The sequence below is a fragment of the Taeniopygia guttata genome, chromosome 4A (assembly GCF_048771995.1).
Source record: "Taeniopygia guttata chromosome 4A, bTaeGut7.mat, whole genome shotgun sequence".
In the NCBI taxonomy this organism is placed as follows: Eukaryota; Metazoa; Chordata; class Aves; order Passeriformes; family Estrildidae; genus Taeniopygia; species Taeniopygia guttata.
In genome coordinates, this window is record NC_133029.1 from 16,718,190 (window position 1) to 16,735,322 (window position 17,133).

General features: G+C 42.7%; 1 protein-coding gene across 1 annotated transcript in view; it reads right to left on the reverse strand.

Moving 5' to 3' along the window:
* The window catches only part of ABCB7 (ATP binding cassette subfamily B member 7), a 35,485-nt gene extending 23,979 nt beyond the window's left edge, over window positions 1-11,506 (reverse strand). Inside the window, exons 1-3 of the mRNA XM_012573069.5 lie at window positions 11,288-11,506; window positions 5,437-5,514; window positions 3,855-3,941 (exon numbers count right to left, since the gene is read on the reverse strand). Of these exons, the coding sequence (XP_012428523.5) occupies window positions 3,855-3,941; window positions 5,437-5,514; window positions 11,288-11,461 (339 nt within the window). The 5' untranslated portion in view covers window positions 11,462-11,506. The remainder of the gene's footprint in view (window positions 1-3,854; window positions 3,942-5,436; window positions 5,515-11,287) is intronic.
* Between the last annotated feature and the right edge of the window lie 5,627 nt (window positions 11,507-17,133).

Here is a 17,133-nt window from a genome sequence, read left to right on the forward strand (position 1 = left end):
ACATTTCCTAATTGAGGACAAGAGGATGGGCAGCAACACAGAGCACAAGTATCAACAATTCATTTTTCTGTGTTGGCTACACTGGGGTTAGCTTGAAAGACATGAGGGTTATCTAAGACAGAAAGGAGGGCAACAAGGGCAGCTAATCTCCCCATTTCAGGCAATATTTTCTAGTGGGGAGGAGGGAGGGAAACAAAAAGTTAGTACACACCTTTTAAAGATGACTCTTGTGACAGAAGTCAGTAGGAAGGGGGAGCATTATAATAAATCTTACTGTTTGAGGAGAAACCAAATTAGGAAAGAAATTCTCTGTTAAGGTCTGGGGTGAATAAGCAAGAAAGGAGAGGTCTGTTAAAAGGTAAAATTGCTGAGGCAACCAGGGAAGCCAATCCTATAAAGGTAAGCTTTTAAAAACACCAGGAAATTCATCTCAGTTTTTCTAGTCACAGCTTCAAGCAAAAACAAGGCATTTTGTCACCAAATGTCACTGCAAATGCATTGGAACATTATGCAGGATAAGCACATTTCAAACTACTTTTAAAAAACGGGTATATGGAGATTTGTCAGTGGAGAGAGGATGCAAAAGTGCCTCTGTTGTGTCCTACCCACTTGAAAGATGGAGATATCTGCTGCAGCATATACATGAATCTTTCCATTTGAGCCAAGGATATGCATAAAAAGTGGTTCAAACACGTGGAAAATATCTTTGATCACCACTTACAGGTTAAAAGGAAGTTAAAAAAATTGGTACCACATTAACACAGAAGATACAAAAGTACAATCAGAGCAGTTCTAATTATATGTTGCTATTGGCCAGGCAGACTTTGCACAGAAAATCTATTAAAAGGAACAAAATATATTGGCTGCAAACAAGGAATCTATTTCCTTTTTTCATGGCTCTGAACGGTGACAGAAGTAAATCCATTTAGAAAAAAGTCAGGAGGCAGCCACTCACTTGCCACAGGCCTTGCAAAGGAACAAGAAAGAATATCAAAGGATGCAAAATGCACACATATTACATCAAAGTTTACCATGAAATAAATGTTACTGTTGTACAGAAACATGAGTTAAAAATTTGTTTAAATATGCAAGTGGCAACATTAAGAATTAAAATGAGCAATCTGTTCAATGGACTCAGGCCTTTTTTGATTCTCTGAGGTACATAAAAAGGTTAAGAGATGAATTTATTTTACCTCCTTTTAAATGGTAGTAATGTTTTACATTTTCTTTACAGGTCTATTTATACAGAAATGCAAGGAATGGAAGGAAAAATATTATAAAACTAATACTGCAGGGAGCAAAGAAGGAAAGCCTTTTCCTCTTTTTAAATACAGCATGGTTTTAAAACACTATGTAATACTGAAGATTATTTGCAAAAGAATGACCATTGACCAACTTCTTTTCCCTTCTACCCATCCCATCCAGGTTCTGGGACCTTTTAAAATACATAAAAAGGGGGAAAAAAAAGAAAGCCATAATTCCTCTTCACCATCTCCATGGTTATTGAGCACTGCAAGACATTCACTGGGCTGACCCTGTCACTTGGTGGATAAAGCCTGTGCCAGGATGATGAGCTGTCAGAAGTGGGATACAAGAAAGTGGTAATTTGACATGAATTTAAGCTGTCACTGCTGATGAAGAAAGAAAGACACAATTCTGGCTCCTCGTGTGCTCCCTCAGGGAGCTCTATCATCCCTTTTATTGTACCAGCACATGTTTCTCCCTCTGCACAAGGTTATTCTTCCAACCAGCACCAAAAAATCCCACAAAGCTGGTAAGGATAGTTCTGATCTCAGTACTCAGCACAGCAGCCGCTGCTGTAAGTAAAAAGTTAGTTTGGAATTTCAAAAAGTGTTTCTTTAGTAGTTATATGTGAGATGAAGGTAATGTGCCCTTCACTCTGTGCTCATCCTTAGGGTTCAGTTCTGTACATGCAGAAGCTGCTGTAAAAGGGGCAATTTAAAATGTCACTCCCAAAGTCAGAATAAACAGCCTGGTTTGTCAGAAAAAATATGGAATAGGGAAAGGTGTAATAGAGCTGACAGGTATCTCACCTGTAGTTCTCCTGGAAGTACAAGCCTATGGGGAAAATGTAGTAAATAGGGTACCAGTATTTTTACACACTGAATACAAGTGCATGTATACATGAGATACAGGAACTGCACTTGGAGCAGCAGAGTATTTCCTTCCCTTCAGTTTTGCTGAGAAATTCCTGGCAAACCCAACCTGACCCTGTTTTTTTTCCACTCTCCACACATTTCACCTCTTCCACAGCTGGTTCTTGCTGCTTTCTCCTGGACAGTTGGTTTTTGTTTAGTCAGACAACAGCCTTAACTGACCATGTCCTGTATTAACCATGTTTCAGCTGCATTTATTGGAATAAAGAAGTTAAGGGATTGATTTATACAGGAATAGCTTCAAGTAGTGGCTGAAGGGAGAATGCCAATGGAATTTTACACTGACAGCAAATTAAAAAAAATATCAGTGAGTTTTAGTGTTAAAGAACATCCAACATCCCTTAAGGTTACTTGTGCTGTGGTAAAAAGAACTTTCCATTTCCTTTCTGATCAGAGAAAACCCGGGAATTTAAACATGTGAAACAGAGAAGGAAGGTTTGAAGTCTGTTTTGCCCAGGAAATCTCTGCAAAGAACTTACACCTGTTGCCAGGAGGGTCTTAAAATGAGTTTGAAGTTGAAGTTAATGTTACGTGCAGAGCCATGGGTACCACTGACTGGAGATGGCCAATTATTTTGTTTCCCCCTGTGCCTCATGCAGAAAATATCACAGGTGTTTACTGAAACAAGCTGGCTACACCTCAGTTATGAAATTCCCTCTTACTAGAAAACATACACCTCTTCTGACTTCTGCCTGTAGCACAAACAGGTCTGGATTCACTGAAGGGACAACTCTCAGATGAAAAGTTGAAGGAAAATCCTAAACTGAACTCTTCAATTTCTTTGCAACTGAGGCTGTAGGAGAGACATCCTCAGAACAGTTTAACCAGCAAAGCAGCCCTGAAAGACCTGGATTCTGAAACTGAAAATTGTTTGCATCAATGTGGCCTTCATTAATTTTAGGGAAGATTCCAGCCAAGTTTGAACAAGTTATAACCATTCACACAGAATGATTCTGCAAATACACAAAGCATCAGAAATAAGTGTGCCCAGGAAATGAGAAGATGGAAGTTCTGTACACTCAAGAGCTTTGATTTGGCAATTTTAATCACACAGTTGATACTGTCCTGTTTTAACCAAAAGTTTGCCTCATTTTCTGATTGTAATCATTTGGTCTAATAAAAGATCCTGCTTCTCCTCACAGACCATCATCATTACTTTAATGTGCTTCCTGAATAGAAATACAGTCAAAATATACAACATGTATTACCATTAATTCCAAGTAAAAATACACACAGTTTAATTGCTTCTCTCCCCTCCCATTTCAAGTGTGATTTTACCAACTGATGCAATAATCCATGAGCTGATTTCTTCTATTCTGTCTGCCAAGTCACAGGGCAATATCAGTCATAAACAAGATCAACAGACTAATGCATGACAAGAAAACATTTTCCATCAAAAGACTCTGATCCAAGGCAATTTCAAGGGAGTGTGTAACAGTGAAATGGTATTTTTAATAAAACAAAGCCCTTCAACACCATTATCACAAACATTTGGTGATTTAAGAGCCAGCAAGTCTACACTAACAATTTAACAGTATCTACTACAATATTTATATATCTACCAAGAGAATTTTGGACAAATTGTTGCTTGAGGTCTTCAGTTTTCAGGTTTAGTTTTTCTGGGGAAGCTGATAACATTTTTTATTTAAAAAGCAATAATAATTGAGCAAGTTTTACCCCTTCCTTTGGATCTGTGTGAAGCCCTCCACCAGCATGGCCATGCCAACACATCCTCTTCTCCATCAGTTGCCACCTGGGCAGGATCTGTGTGAAAATGAAAAGTCAATTTGCAAGAACTTCAGGAAACAGGCACATAAAAGCCAGCAGAAAGAAAAAGTACTGGTTTGTTTTACCTCCCTCATCATCAAACAGTTTAAACTTGTTTTAATAAAAGATCTCACCTCCCTCTAAAAACCTTGCCCTGCTTAAGAAAACAATAACAAAAAAGGGATATAACAATCCTAGCAGCAAAGACCGTGTTCCAAGCAGCCAGGAGGGAAAGATAACAGATCCTTAAATACTGAAAATGAGCTGAAGAACACAGAAAAGCCTTGAGATTTTTGGAGGATAACCATACTCGGGCACATTAATATGTAAAGTGGAACACATTTAAGCAATAAAATTCTCTCCATGTATGTAAGAGTAACTTTACTTGAGGGCAAAAAAAAATAGATAAATCTGCTTCATACTTGTCCTTCCTACCAGCATGGGAATGGGCACACGTTATCCCATTCCAGAGGCCCTGCTGCAATCCATGAAAGGGCAAGTTTGGAAAAGAAGCTGCTTGATAAAACAAATGCTCACTTCTCTTAGCATGTAGCCAAGATTCCCTGGAGAAAATTTCTGAATTTATTTATGCATGTAGATCTACTAAAAAATAACAACTCGCTACCACCATGCATTTTTCCAAGTTCAAATGCCTGCCACAAACAATGGAGCTGTTAAACATTTTCAAAAAACAGTCTGCTTTTTGATTAAAAGATTTGCTACATGTTGACAATTTCCAGGTTCAAGTTATGTAAAAGCTCATTAGCAATCTTATTTTATATATGTTTGTTGACACCAGACCCCAGGGTTTCCCAAATCAAAATGTCACTTTAAAATGTCACTTTTCATGTTTAAAAGAAAAGCATCCAAAAAACCCAATCTAAGTAGATTTCATGCTTTGAAGGTACAATAACCCTCACAAGATTTTAGCTACTTAAGTCAGTTATGAGTAGTTATTATTTTATAATTAAAAACAAAAAAGAAAAGTAAGACAAATACATTTCTCAGCTTCCTTCAAACAAGTGTGTTACTCAGGAATGTGTCATTTCTTCCATGACCAGGAAAAATTGCATCTTCCCTGTGTTTGCACTGGTTTTAAGGCAAGCAGACCTGATAGGAATAAGAGCCTGACTTAGTTATGGCACTCAGTTATGAGAATATTCTCAACTTATTCAACACTTAAGCAGAATTTTGAACTAATAAAGCCCTACACAGCGAAGGAAAACTCACAGTATTTAATAAATCAATCTAAACATCACCATGCAAAACTCACACTTTTAAGAAGGCTTTTTTGAAATTACTGTGTTACCATTGGTTTGCAGAGATTCAAAAAGCTTTCTAGGGGCAGAAACATAAGTTGCTGTTTAACTTCAGAACTATAAATAGTGAAACTAAAAAAAAAAAAAAGTAACAGCAATCTAAACTGAAAGATGCTCCAAAGGCTTAAATATCTCATGATCTACAAGTTGGAAGAACAACAATTTATACCCACCTCTGAATGCTCCAATAATGGTCTTGAATAATTCCCTCCCAGACTGTGCCATGATCCTTGCCTGCAGATTGGTGGAATCTACAGAATAAAACAGGAAGAAAAAAGAAAAAAAGAGAAATGAAAACAGAGTCATGCAGAACATGCACTTCATATTCAGCGAATATTCATCCAGTTTATGTAAACAAGCATAACATGAAAAGAAGGCAGATGGCTTTGTTTTTTAACAACTGACCAAAGAAAAAGAAAATTGGAGGGGAGCAGCTGTAAAATAAATTACATCCACACATCAGAAATGCTCAGTGACAATGAACTGAATTTCCCTTCCCTGAATCCCCACTCTCATCAGACTTTGTTTCTTCTGTACAACAAAAGCCCAGTTTTCCCTCTCCTCTCATTTTAATTTTCTCCCAGGTTGTCTTCTGAATTCTTTCAAATAGTCTTTTGTCCTGTTTGTCATTAAGAAATGCTATTTTTATGCCGATAGGCTCTGCCATTCCCAATTCCTCTTAGCTCAGCTCATGCCTTACTTGTCTCCAGCAGGCAAATCCAAGCTACAGCTTTTGCCTGGGAAGCACTGGGACTGTGAGAAAATGGAGCAGGGCTGGCAACAAGTTCTAGCTTATCAGGACACAATATATGCAATATTCACAGATCCTTCAATGCACCTCAACCTGTAATGCAGAGCTGCCACCAACTGTACCACGCTCTACATGTTACCTTGCAAAGCAATCCATATTTTTATGTTTTAAAGGGCCAAAATGGTTTAAAAGCACCATTTGTTTTCCTCAGAGGGACTGATTGGCAATGCCTCCCCATGGTAAAACACAGGGACCTCTCCTGGTCAGCACTGATGGTGCCACATCAGCTCTGACACTCAGTATTCCATCTTTCACTGCCCTGTGACAGAATTAACCATACCCCTCAGTCCATGTAACAGTCACACCAAGAGCAAAAGATACAAAGAGCTGCTCACCAGCCCAGGACAAACAGTAAAAAAAGAAAAAAATAAAAAAGGAACTTGATCATTAAAAAGGGTAATTTTAACCGTGCCAATCAGCAGCACCCAGCATATATTTTATACCTTGCCTTAAACATCCTTTTCTTCCTAAGACAAATATCTCAAGTAATAATTTCATGGGTCATTTCAAAGAAAATTAAAACCATTTCTCCACAAGTCATCACATGTACCTGCTTATTCCAAACATTTTTATCATATGACATTATATACAGAGAATGGGTGAACATCGTAATAATATATTTTGCATTTAGTAGAGATAACTGGCCTGGGTGAACCATCCTGATACTTCCAAGACCTGGGTTAAACAAAGGAGTTGCATTTCTAAAGCACTTCCTTGTAGATGCACTCCTAACTCAACAGCTTTGTGTCAGCACAGAGAATTCCATCTAAAGCAAGACATTTTCCACAGGAATGATGACAGTGTCATAAACAGAAAATACAACGGAAAAATTATGATGCTTCAGTAGTATTGGAAAGCAGCTAATTACTGTTCTCTGGAGTGTATACACAGGACATAATAAAAATGTTTTACTAAAAATCCATCTCTTTTGACCTCAAAGTTCTCAGAGTTCACTTCTGACTGAAATATGAAGCAAACAACATCACAGAAAAAGCTTCTACTGAATCACCAGCAGATTTGGTCTCAATTACAGCATTAGATAAATAGCCTAATTTCTTGACTGAAGCTATGAACTGTCATGGGGTTAAGACAGCAAAAAACATTAAAGGTTTTGCACAAGATACACAAAAAAGCATTCTCAGTCTTGAGCCTGGAATACTGGAGGTTTCAATCCTCTCTCAAGCTCCTGCTAAAAACAAATCTGAGCAAAGAAACAAAGAGTTAAACAATGTGAACAATTTCCTTCACTGGTAATTCCTCTGACCATCACAGTACAGACAGCAAAACTGCCCAAATGAGAGGGGCTGCAGCTCTCCTTGCTACTCTCCACACATCCTGCAGGAAGATTTAGGACTCCACTTTCCCTCACCAGGGCTCCCAAGAGCTTTAAGACTACAAAGAAAAGCCATACTTTAATCTAATCACAACAGATAAAAGAAACAGGTTATTGCTTTAAAGAACCAGGAGTAAGTCCTGCTTATTTCAGAATTAAAGAAAAAATGCAGGGAACTGGAATTCTAGCATTTCCTAACTCCTGAATGCCTGACTCTGCACCATTATGTTCTTTTAAAGTATTTTTGGATATGATTCTATAAACTCCAAAGGATGAAACAGATGTCTAGTACCAATTGCACATAAAAGTAATGTTGTTAAAGTGTCATGACTGTGGGTAGTAGTTTAAATACTACAAATGCAAACAAACAACAGGGATTAAACACATTTGTGCAAGGTCAAACCCACACTTAGAAGCTTCTCTCTGGAATATGATACCTTGTGTTCCAGACATGCTGCACTCATCTCAGGGGATTTTTTTTTTAACTAACTGTGACAGAAAAGGTAACTTAAGGTGGGATTCAAGTTCTTCTGCAGCATTTAAATCCCACAGTTAATCCTGCTGAGTTTACAAGGTAAGAAAAGAAATAGTGCATAGGAAAGAGAGGAGGAAAATGAGAGAAAAAGGTAGAAATATTCTGGTATAAAGATAGGCTAAACTGCCACCAGTATGAATAATATAAACTTAACTGGAGCTACATTTACCAGTGGCCAATGTGCAATTTCTCAGGACACTTGGATGGATGTGTACAGAGCAAAGGAAGGGACCTTAAAGATCATCCAGTGTCACCCTCTGCCATGGGTGCTCCAAGCCCATCCAACCTGGCCTTGAACAGTCCAAGGGATGGAGCATCCTTCCTCACAGCAATTTTAGATGTCCATTTTTATAGCAGACATAGGGGATTGCTGCTCTGCTCAGCAGCATCAGCTCTCTAAAGGGATTTTAAAACTCGGGGAATTTCAAACAGCCCCTTACAAAGCAGGTACTTAGCAGAGAGGATTGCTGACTGCCAGGGACTGTCCAGCTGCACCTTCAGAGTCCAGAGAAGAGAATTTAGCAGTGCACACAAACACATGCAATGTCTGGACAATAAACAACAGTGCCATTTTACAGAACAGACCTAGCTTCAGGGGAAAATAAATAAATAAAAAACACCAATGTAAAATATAAATAAATGTAACAAAAATACCTGAAACTTCTCTTGCAACCCCTGCCAGTGCAAGGGATATTATTTAGTTATGCAGCAGAACAAGCTCTTTATCACTAGCAGCTGGAAGGGCAAGATAATGGAAGGGAAAAGCCTCTATTTTGTACTGTTACAGTAACAAAAATGTACACAGCCCTGTTTTCTACAACTGCCAAAGTTCCCCCCAGAAAAACTTCTCCATGTATTTCTTTGCTTAGAAAGCTTCCTAGCAAGATAATTATACTTAGTTAAGGGCTGTTTGACCCTTCCAGTGAAAAGCTATTTTCTTTCCATTTAGCTAATTTATAGATTCATTTAATTTCCATATTAACATAAAACAGAATTTGCCATTGCTTTTATTTTGAATATAAGCAAACTTCTAAAAAAAACCCAAACAAAAACCCCAAACAACAACAAAAAAACCCCACACAAGTTTCCTAGGAAAAAAACACAACAGCAATTATTCAGTTACTCATGAAAGTTTATCAAGCCAGTGTGCCAGCTCTCTACTCAGCAGAGATCCTAAATTCCAAACACAAGTTTGGACATGATGAAACCCCTGCCTGCTCCAGCCACAGGAGGGTGAGCTGAAGGAGCTGTGGTTATGGAAATACAAGCTGATCTCAATATCAAAAAAATGAGGCCTTACCCCAGTTCCTGAAACCTGGTTTTCCCCTCCATAAATTTAGCTTTTTTCCTCTCCAGGATACAAATGTTACATGCCTTAGTATTCAGGAAAGCAAGACTCTAATCAAAACTACTGAAAAATATAAATATGAGAGGAAAAACATATTTGAATCTGTAATGCAATAGCACCCAAACAACTCTACTGTATTTGACTCTCATGGTACTAAGTATCATAGAAAATACATACATTGTATTGCAATACAATTAGGTTTACAATTAATTGTAAGCTTAAAAAAACCTAGAATGGACATGAAACTATGAAGTCAGGAGACCAAATACCACATGAATGCAAAGCAGAGTAGCAGGATGAGAGCCAAGTCTTTGAAATTAACTTTTTCAAAAAGAATGGGTACAACTTTGCACTTACTGTCATTTTACCAGAGGTTCTTCATTCCTTTAATCCCATTTTTCCTCAGGAGTTAAGCTATGGCTGTACTATTCACCAGCTTGAGCTGTAACAGGCACAACTCTTGACTGACCTAGCTCTGGTGCCACAAACCTCTGCTCTTTGTGTAATTACATCAATTAAAGCAGAGCCGTGGAGTTCACTGGGTTTTACCCCAGCAGTCAGGAGCTCTGGTGTAACTGTGCCACACCAGGAAAAGTCTTTACTGTCAGAAAAATACATCTTCCTCTGTCAGCAAATTTATCTAAATGTTTGAGAAACCATGTCCCAAAATTTTGAAGGGCATTATAACCAAGAAGTCAAGAACACTTAAGTTTGAGCCTCCTGTTAGAGTTTTTGTTTAATAAAATAAATGCTCGTGCATTTAATGAAATCTAATTTTCAGCCAAATAGAGCTTGATGCAAAAGTGAAAATTCATTACCAGACCATAAAAAAATGCATTCATTGACAATTTTCTAATTCAAAAACGCCTAGAAACTAAAAAGCCAAAGAGATGAACACACACATATATATATCCCACAGATGCAGTATTAGCTTTCTAGTTCAGCAAATCTAGTGCAAATCCACATTTAGTGACACATAGCAATTAAAACTGATCAGCAGGGACTGGCATTTCTCACATGAAAATAAAGTCATTCAAAAGGAAAGCAGGAATATAATTAATACTTCTATTCATCACCATGATAACATTGCTGTTTGTTCCCTAACATCTCCAGGAACACCACACAATACTGAGTATTCAGGTATATTTTAATGTATACAAATACATGAGTAAAATATTTGATCTGCATCGACTTTAGCTCTCAGCCTCTCACACAAGTTTCAAAATTAAAACCTCCAAAATTTTTCCTTTCAGTCCTGCTCATCTCATCTAGTAACACAAAGTTGACTGTAGTCTGTGACATAATTCTGCCTGTCAGGAAAAACTAATCCAGGTGACTGACAATGGAAAGTTACTCGTAAACAGCAGCAAACTGAAAGGATAAAAAAGTTTATTATCAAACAGAATTACAAGCTGAGAGTTTATGAAAGTTCATTCCCTCAGTCTTTGGAATACACTTCCTTAAGCCACTTTGAAAAATGCACGTGAATTACTGAAAGCTGGATTTAGTCTGAGATAAAGTACTCAGTATTTTACTTGCAATAAAAAATAATTCACTAGGACATATTACAGCCCTCCCTAGCTGACAGACAGCATCCCAATCCAACCGCCTTTCCGCACACAGCGGCAGAATTAGCTGTCAGCACAAGTTAGTCCTATACACCCTATACACACACATCCAAAGCGACCGCTTCAAAGACACGGGGCCTTTCAGTGCCTGTCCCCAGAGAGCCCCCACGGCAGCCCGGCCCCTCCGCACGGTCCCCGCGGGTCGCGGCCGCCGGCGGCGCCGACACCGGGCCGGCGGCACCGACACCGGGCCGGCGGCACCGACACCGGGCCGGCGGCACCGACACCGGGCCGGCGGCACCGGGGCGAGCGGGAGCCCATACCGGCCAGGCAAGGACGAACCGGGGGTGCCCGCAGAGCCGGCGGCACAGGCTGCGGGCACCGGCGCCCTCCCAGCCCCTCACCGCCCGCCCCGGCGCCCCCACCTACCTGTGCGCCCCCCGGGGCGGCTCGGACGCCTCGCCGTCCGCTCCCTACCGTCCCCCCGGAGAAGCAGCCGAGGGCGGCGGCGGGCGGCGGGCGCAGCAGGGCCAGGGCGAGCAGCAGCCGCCGCTTGCGGGAGGCTGCGGCCGCCAGGCCCCGCGGTGCCCCCAGCACCGCCATCTTGCGAGGGCCGGCGCGCAGGGGATTGTGGGACGGCGGCGGACCCGCGGCGGGGCGGGGCGGGGCGGGTCTGGCCGCCCTGAGGGGAGGCTGGACTGAACCTGCCCTCAGAGCCGCCCTGGCGGGACCGCGAGAGGAACCCCCTCAGACCCATCGTGGTGGGCAGAGAGCGGCTGCCCTGGGCCTCCCTCTGGCATTCTGTGAGAGGAACTGCCCTATGGTGGCCCGAGATGGGTAGTTTGAGTACCCCCATAGCACTCTGACAGAGGCTGCCCTCAGCCCTGCCATAGCGCCCTGAGAGGAGCTGCCCTCATTCCCCATGGTGCGTGTCCTGAACCGTGGTGCCCAGAGCAGGACAGCCCTCAGCCCCACCATGGTGCCCAGAGAGGTGCAGCCCTCAGTCCCACCATGGTGCCCAGAGCAGGACAGCCCTCAGTCCCACCATGGTGCCCAGAGCAGGACAGCCCTCAGCCCCACCAGGGAGGTGCAGCCCTCAGTCCCACCATGGTGCCCAAAGCAGGACAGCCCTCAGCCCCACCATGACACCCAGAGAGGGGCAGCCCTCAGCCCCACCATTGGACTCAGAGAGGAGCAGCCCTCAGCCGCACCATTGGACTCAGAGAGGAGCAGCCCTGAGTCCTGCCATTGCACTCTCTGAGGGGCTGCCCTCTGCCCCACCATGGAGCCCAGAGATGAGCAGCCCTCGGCCCCGCTGTGGTGTCTCAAGTGTCCTGAATGCAACCACGGCAACTCCCAGAGGAGCAGCCCACAGCCCTACCAAAGCCTGCAGTGAGAGGAGCTGCCCTCAGTCCCGCAAGAGCATCCAGAAAGGGGCTGCTCTCATCTTCCAATGGCACCCTGAGGGGAACAGGCACACCCCTGCTGAGCTGGGAATTAACCAGGCCCTTCTGAGCCATGCCCCTCTGAGAAGCCTTTCTCTTCTGACTGTACAGATAAAAGCCTTCTCTTTGAGGCACTGCACTGTTGGAATATGGGTGTCCTCAGGACAAACCGCACAGCTGCAAGCATTGCTCATACTGGTCAGCAGCTCTGTCAGTACTTCATGCAGGGTGCTCCTTCTAAGCTGCTGGTAGCACTCCCATGCTTTGTCCTGATGCAGTTGGACACTGCTATTGCTGCAGACAGAAAGAAGTGCTCGAGCTGGCACACAGTCTCTCTGGATTTTGGATCCCCCACAGAGCAGCTGCCCAGGAAATTTCCTTGCCTGGGGCACAGAAAAGCCCTGGCCCGCAGCACCATGAGGAAGCACAGACTCTGGATGACATGTGAGCTGATACATCTCCATACAGACCTAATCCTGTATTCCACACCCTTCCAGGGTTAAGTTCTGAGCTACCTCAGAGGCCTCCTCCAGCCCACACAGCTCAGCCGTAGTTCCTTTGAGCCAGAATAATGCAGCAATAGTACAGTTCCTAATTAAACACCCACTTAGGAAGATAGAGCTATGCCATGGATTACATTTCCAATGGCCTATATACTCCCATGTGATCGGCATGCAGAGCTGTCAGAAGGCTGTAACTCTGTGTGGCATTTCTAATCGTACAAAAATTTCTTCAAAGCTACCAGAGCTTGACTGCTGATGCTCTTGCCTTGAGGGAGAGTTGTAAGCTCATTTGCAGGGGAGAAAGACAGACAGACAGACAGAAAGGAAGAGGACAATTGGCTTAAAGTTGATTTTTAATGAGGCAGGATTTCTCTAGTCTGTACTTTGATACGCAACTTTGCTCCTGACCAGGATCCACTTCAAACGACAGAGGCGACATTTCTCTGGCACTAATCTAATTCTTCATCATAATTGCATTTGGCAGAGCTGGGTCTGAACAGTGCCGCCCCGTGGCATTGTTCAGAGGGATAAACAGGGATTCTGGGCTTCTGGCTTCCACACATCTGCTTCCTTCCCTGTGCTCTGCTCTACATGGAGGTTTGACCAGGCAAAATGGGATAATCACAGCTCTGTCTGCAATAGCCTGGACAGACAGGCTGGCCAACATTGCAGCATCTTTTGAGTGATTTCAAACATTTCTGCCATTTTCCCACATGCACTGCTGCAATGGTTTCATGCACAGTGTCTGTGTGCACATGTGGTGCTTTATGAGCCAATCCAACATGCAGCACAGGCTGTCAGCCCTGTGAAATGTGTCCAGTGTTTTGACCATGTTAAGCTCTTCGGACACGTGCTACATGGAACATCCTGCACAGGGATAACAGCACCTTGTGCTGTGCTGTCACAGGATCTCACAGTTCCATTGCCTCTAACAGAGACTTACAAATCCCTTAGCAAACTTTTATTGTCAAACCACACAACCCCTGCGTCATCTCAGCCTTGTCATTGTTGGATAATGTACCATTTTATTTTTTCCACCTGTAATATATTGACATGAGTATTCTCCCTGTAAATTTTACTTTAGCTGCTCTTCCTTCTTTAATAACTCTCCCACGCTACTGGCTTTATTTCCTCCTGCTAATATTTCAGTCTTGTTTCCAGTTCTGATCTTCTCTTTCTCCTTCTGATACCACTTTATTTATGTGATCTCAGATTACTGATACCTGCACAAGGCACTGCTCAAACCCTGAGAGACACCCAGTGTGAAAAGAGCCCACATTCCTGTAGTAGTTACAACCTCTATCCCAGAGTGACTGATCCAGGAGAACAGAGCTCATGATAGAGACACAGAAAGCCAACAGAGGAGTTTTATGAACTTACACTGTTTAAAGTAGCTCACCACAAAATAAATATCTATTTCTCTGCAGATTTAGCTGTGGAAGCAGAGGATCTCCTTGGAGACAGACAAATCAATGCCTGCTCCAGAGCTGGCATTCTGGAAAAATGACAGAAGCAGCTCAGTTGAAGAAATAGAAGCTCCAGTAATGGAAATAACTCACCACAAAGGAGATCAGTGAATAGAATCCTAAAAGATATCTAATCTGGCCTTCTTCCAGGAGCTGTGCAGACAACAAACTAGCGATTGAGAACAAGGTCAGTGTACTGAATGAGAACATGTTTGTTTTTTGGCTAGAAAAGTTTACAGAAGCAGCTCAGCAACACAAATACAACACCCACCTTGTGGAGGTGAAATAACATTTAATTTAGAGTTTCTTGAAGTTCTTAGCTTCTTTCTCATTAAAGGGGCTTAATATGATTCAAGCACCGCAATGAATTTCACTTCTAGCAATAAGTACTTATATCTTCTAGAAGTAAGATTTATAATTAATAACATTCCTATAAAATGGAAAGAATCGACACTGAATTCCAGATAATCAATATGCCAAAGGGAGACTGAAACCTCTGCTCTGTATGATAACATTGACAGTTCCAGCTGTGGCAGGCATCAGCCTAAAAGAAAGTCCCCTGGGGTTGTGGGAATCCAAATCAATTCAGGTGTCAGGCTAGAGGAAAAAGAAAAGCATCAATATTCAAACATCACTTCCAGTCAATGGTATTGGAAGAGTATGAACACAAGGAGGGGAAAGCTTCAAGGAAGTATATGAAGCAAGAGGGAAAATTAATGAGAACAGAGTAATGCAAAGAAAATAAAAATAGAGAAACAGGACAAGGTTGGGGGCAGATATAAGCCCTTTTTTAGAGGTGTAAAATAATTTTGGCAAGTAGAATGCATGCTGAAAGGCACAGTGCTCTTTTGGAGATAGCAACTGTTGCACATATTTCTAGAAAAATATGAACTATTAATCCTTAGACCCTGCATTTAAGAACTGAGCAGCTACACACACTTTGGAAATGCAGTCTGAATTATATCTCACAGCCAATTAAATATGTTGCATAAAAGACCTGTGTTTTAAAATGTGTTTGATTATGTTACAAAAATACTATGTCCAGTTGTTTTCATTGAAAATGTGGCATTGGAAGGGATCTCCCAGGACAGTGGTGGAGTTACCATTCCTTGAAGTGCTCAAGAAACAACTGAATGTTGTTTCATCAGCCCAGCACAAAACAGAGGTATCCAGCCTTGCCCAGGTCATGGATTTACTGCCTGTGAGAAGATCAAAGCTGCAGTGAATCCAGGGCAGTTTGTGACTCTGGGATGTCCTGATCCCTGTGCCTTCTCCAGGTTTTTTTCCAGCCTGTGCTCTGGCTCACTGTAAATACACCAGGCCATGCTTGAGACTTTTTGGCTGTTACTGGTTGCTTTTCTTCTTCTCTTTTTTTTCCTTTCTCCCCTGCTAATCCAGTCACCTCCCCTGAAGTGGCCGAGGTTGTTATTCCTGCCAAGGAACGAGGGCACACAGAGCTTCTGTCCACAGAACGCTCGCCTTGGCCCAGGCACAAATGGGAGCTTTCCTCCTTTCCTCCTGCTCAGAAGGCACCACTAAGGAGGTGTTTGGCCATGGAAACTGGTAAGAGAAATGCACAATTTAAAGGAAAATTTACAATGTCACGTTGAGATGTTGGGAGGAAGGTGGGAGAAAGGAAGGAATAGGCAGGGACAGATTTGGGGGGCTCAGAGCCCATTAGTAGTGCAGTTTAATGGGCCAGGGGAGCCTCAGAGGCTGTGACCTTGCTGGAACTGCCTGACTTGAACAAGGAGGTTTTTAGCCTTGTGAGGCAGGGCTGGGTGTCTTTGGAGCCTGTCAAGGAATGGAGAAGCCTGGAAACTCCTCTGGGACCCTCCTCACCTTCGCTCCTTCCGCAGCTCTGTCAGGCACGTTGGAAATTTGTCTTTCCCGCACGGTCAGTGACAGCCCTGAGCAGCTACAGGGAATATCTGGAACCTGGGAGCAAAGAGAAGGTGTGGGCTGAACATCAGCTCTGCTCCTGCAGCTGCTCTGAGACAGCGCTCAGGGGGGATGGAGCAGCCAGGAATGCAGGGGGACTCTGTCTGCAGCCGGGGCCGCAGCCTGCACTGCTGGTTTGGGTGCCTTGGGATGGTTTTCTGCCAAAGCTGTAAGGCTTGACAGGTGTGCCAGAGAGGAAAGGAGAAATTCAGAGTGTGCAGTGCATGATTCCAGCTTTCTTCTTCAGGAATGGCTTTGGACTCGGTAAGAAGGACTCACTGTTTGCCGGTTCAGAGTTATTTCCCACAGCCCGCTGCTGCTTTTACATCACACACCAACACCTGGGAAGGAAATAGGAGAGAGGGTGAGTCCCTGTCTTTCTTTTCTCGTTCAGTTTCTCTTTTTTAAAGGCACTTTTCAGAAAAGAAAGCCTATTTTATATATATTACTGCTACATGTCTATATGTCACTCTTATTTTAGACAGTCTGTGCAGAAAGCTGTGTAGAATAATTGAGCTTTACACCTTTCAGAATTGCTGCCACTACATTTCTTAAATTCCTCTTTTTCTTTAAAGAAAAAAAGGAAGATTTAAGAATTCAGAAACGACACCAAACACTTTCCTCACTTTCCTACCTGAACCTTCCTGGTGATCAAAATTGTAGAGGATTTTCCAAGCCTGAGTTCTGACACAAACACCCACTGGGGTTTTTTGTACATCTCCGTGTTCCTTTCTAGAGCTGTCCTGTGCAGGGAGAATTCTCACTAAGTGTGGGGTTAATTGGGCTGTATGTAAGCAAACAGGCAGGGGTGAGGCGGCTCCTGAGGTTTGCAAAGGAATAAAGCAGCACAGAACTCCCAGCTCCGATTTCCTCGGCAGGCATGACGCAGACAGGAGGAACGAGCTGCTGCCTTTGGGATC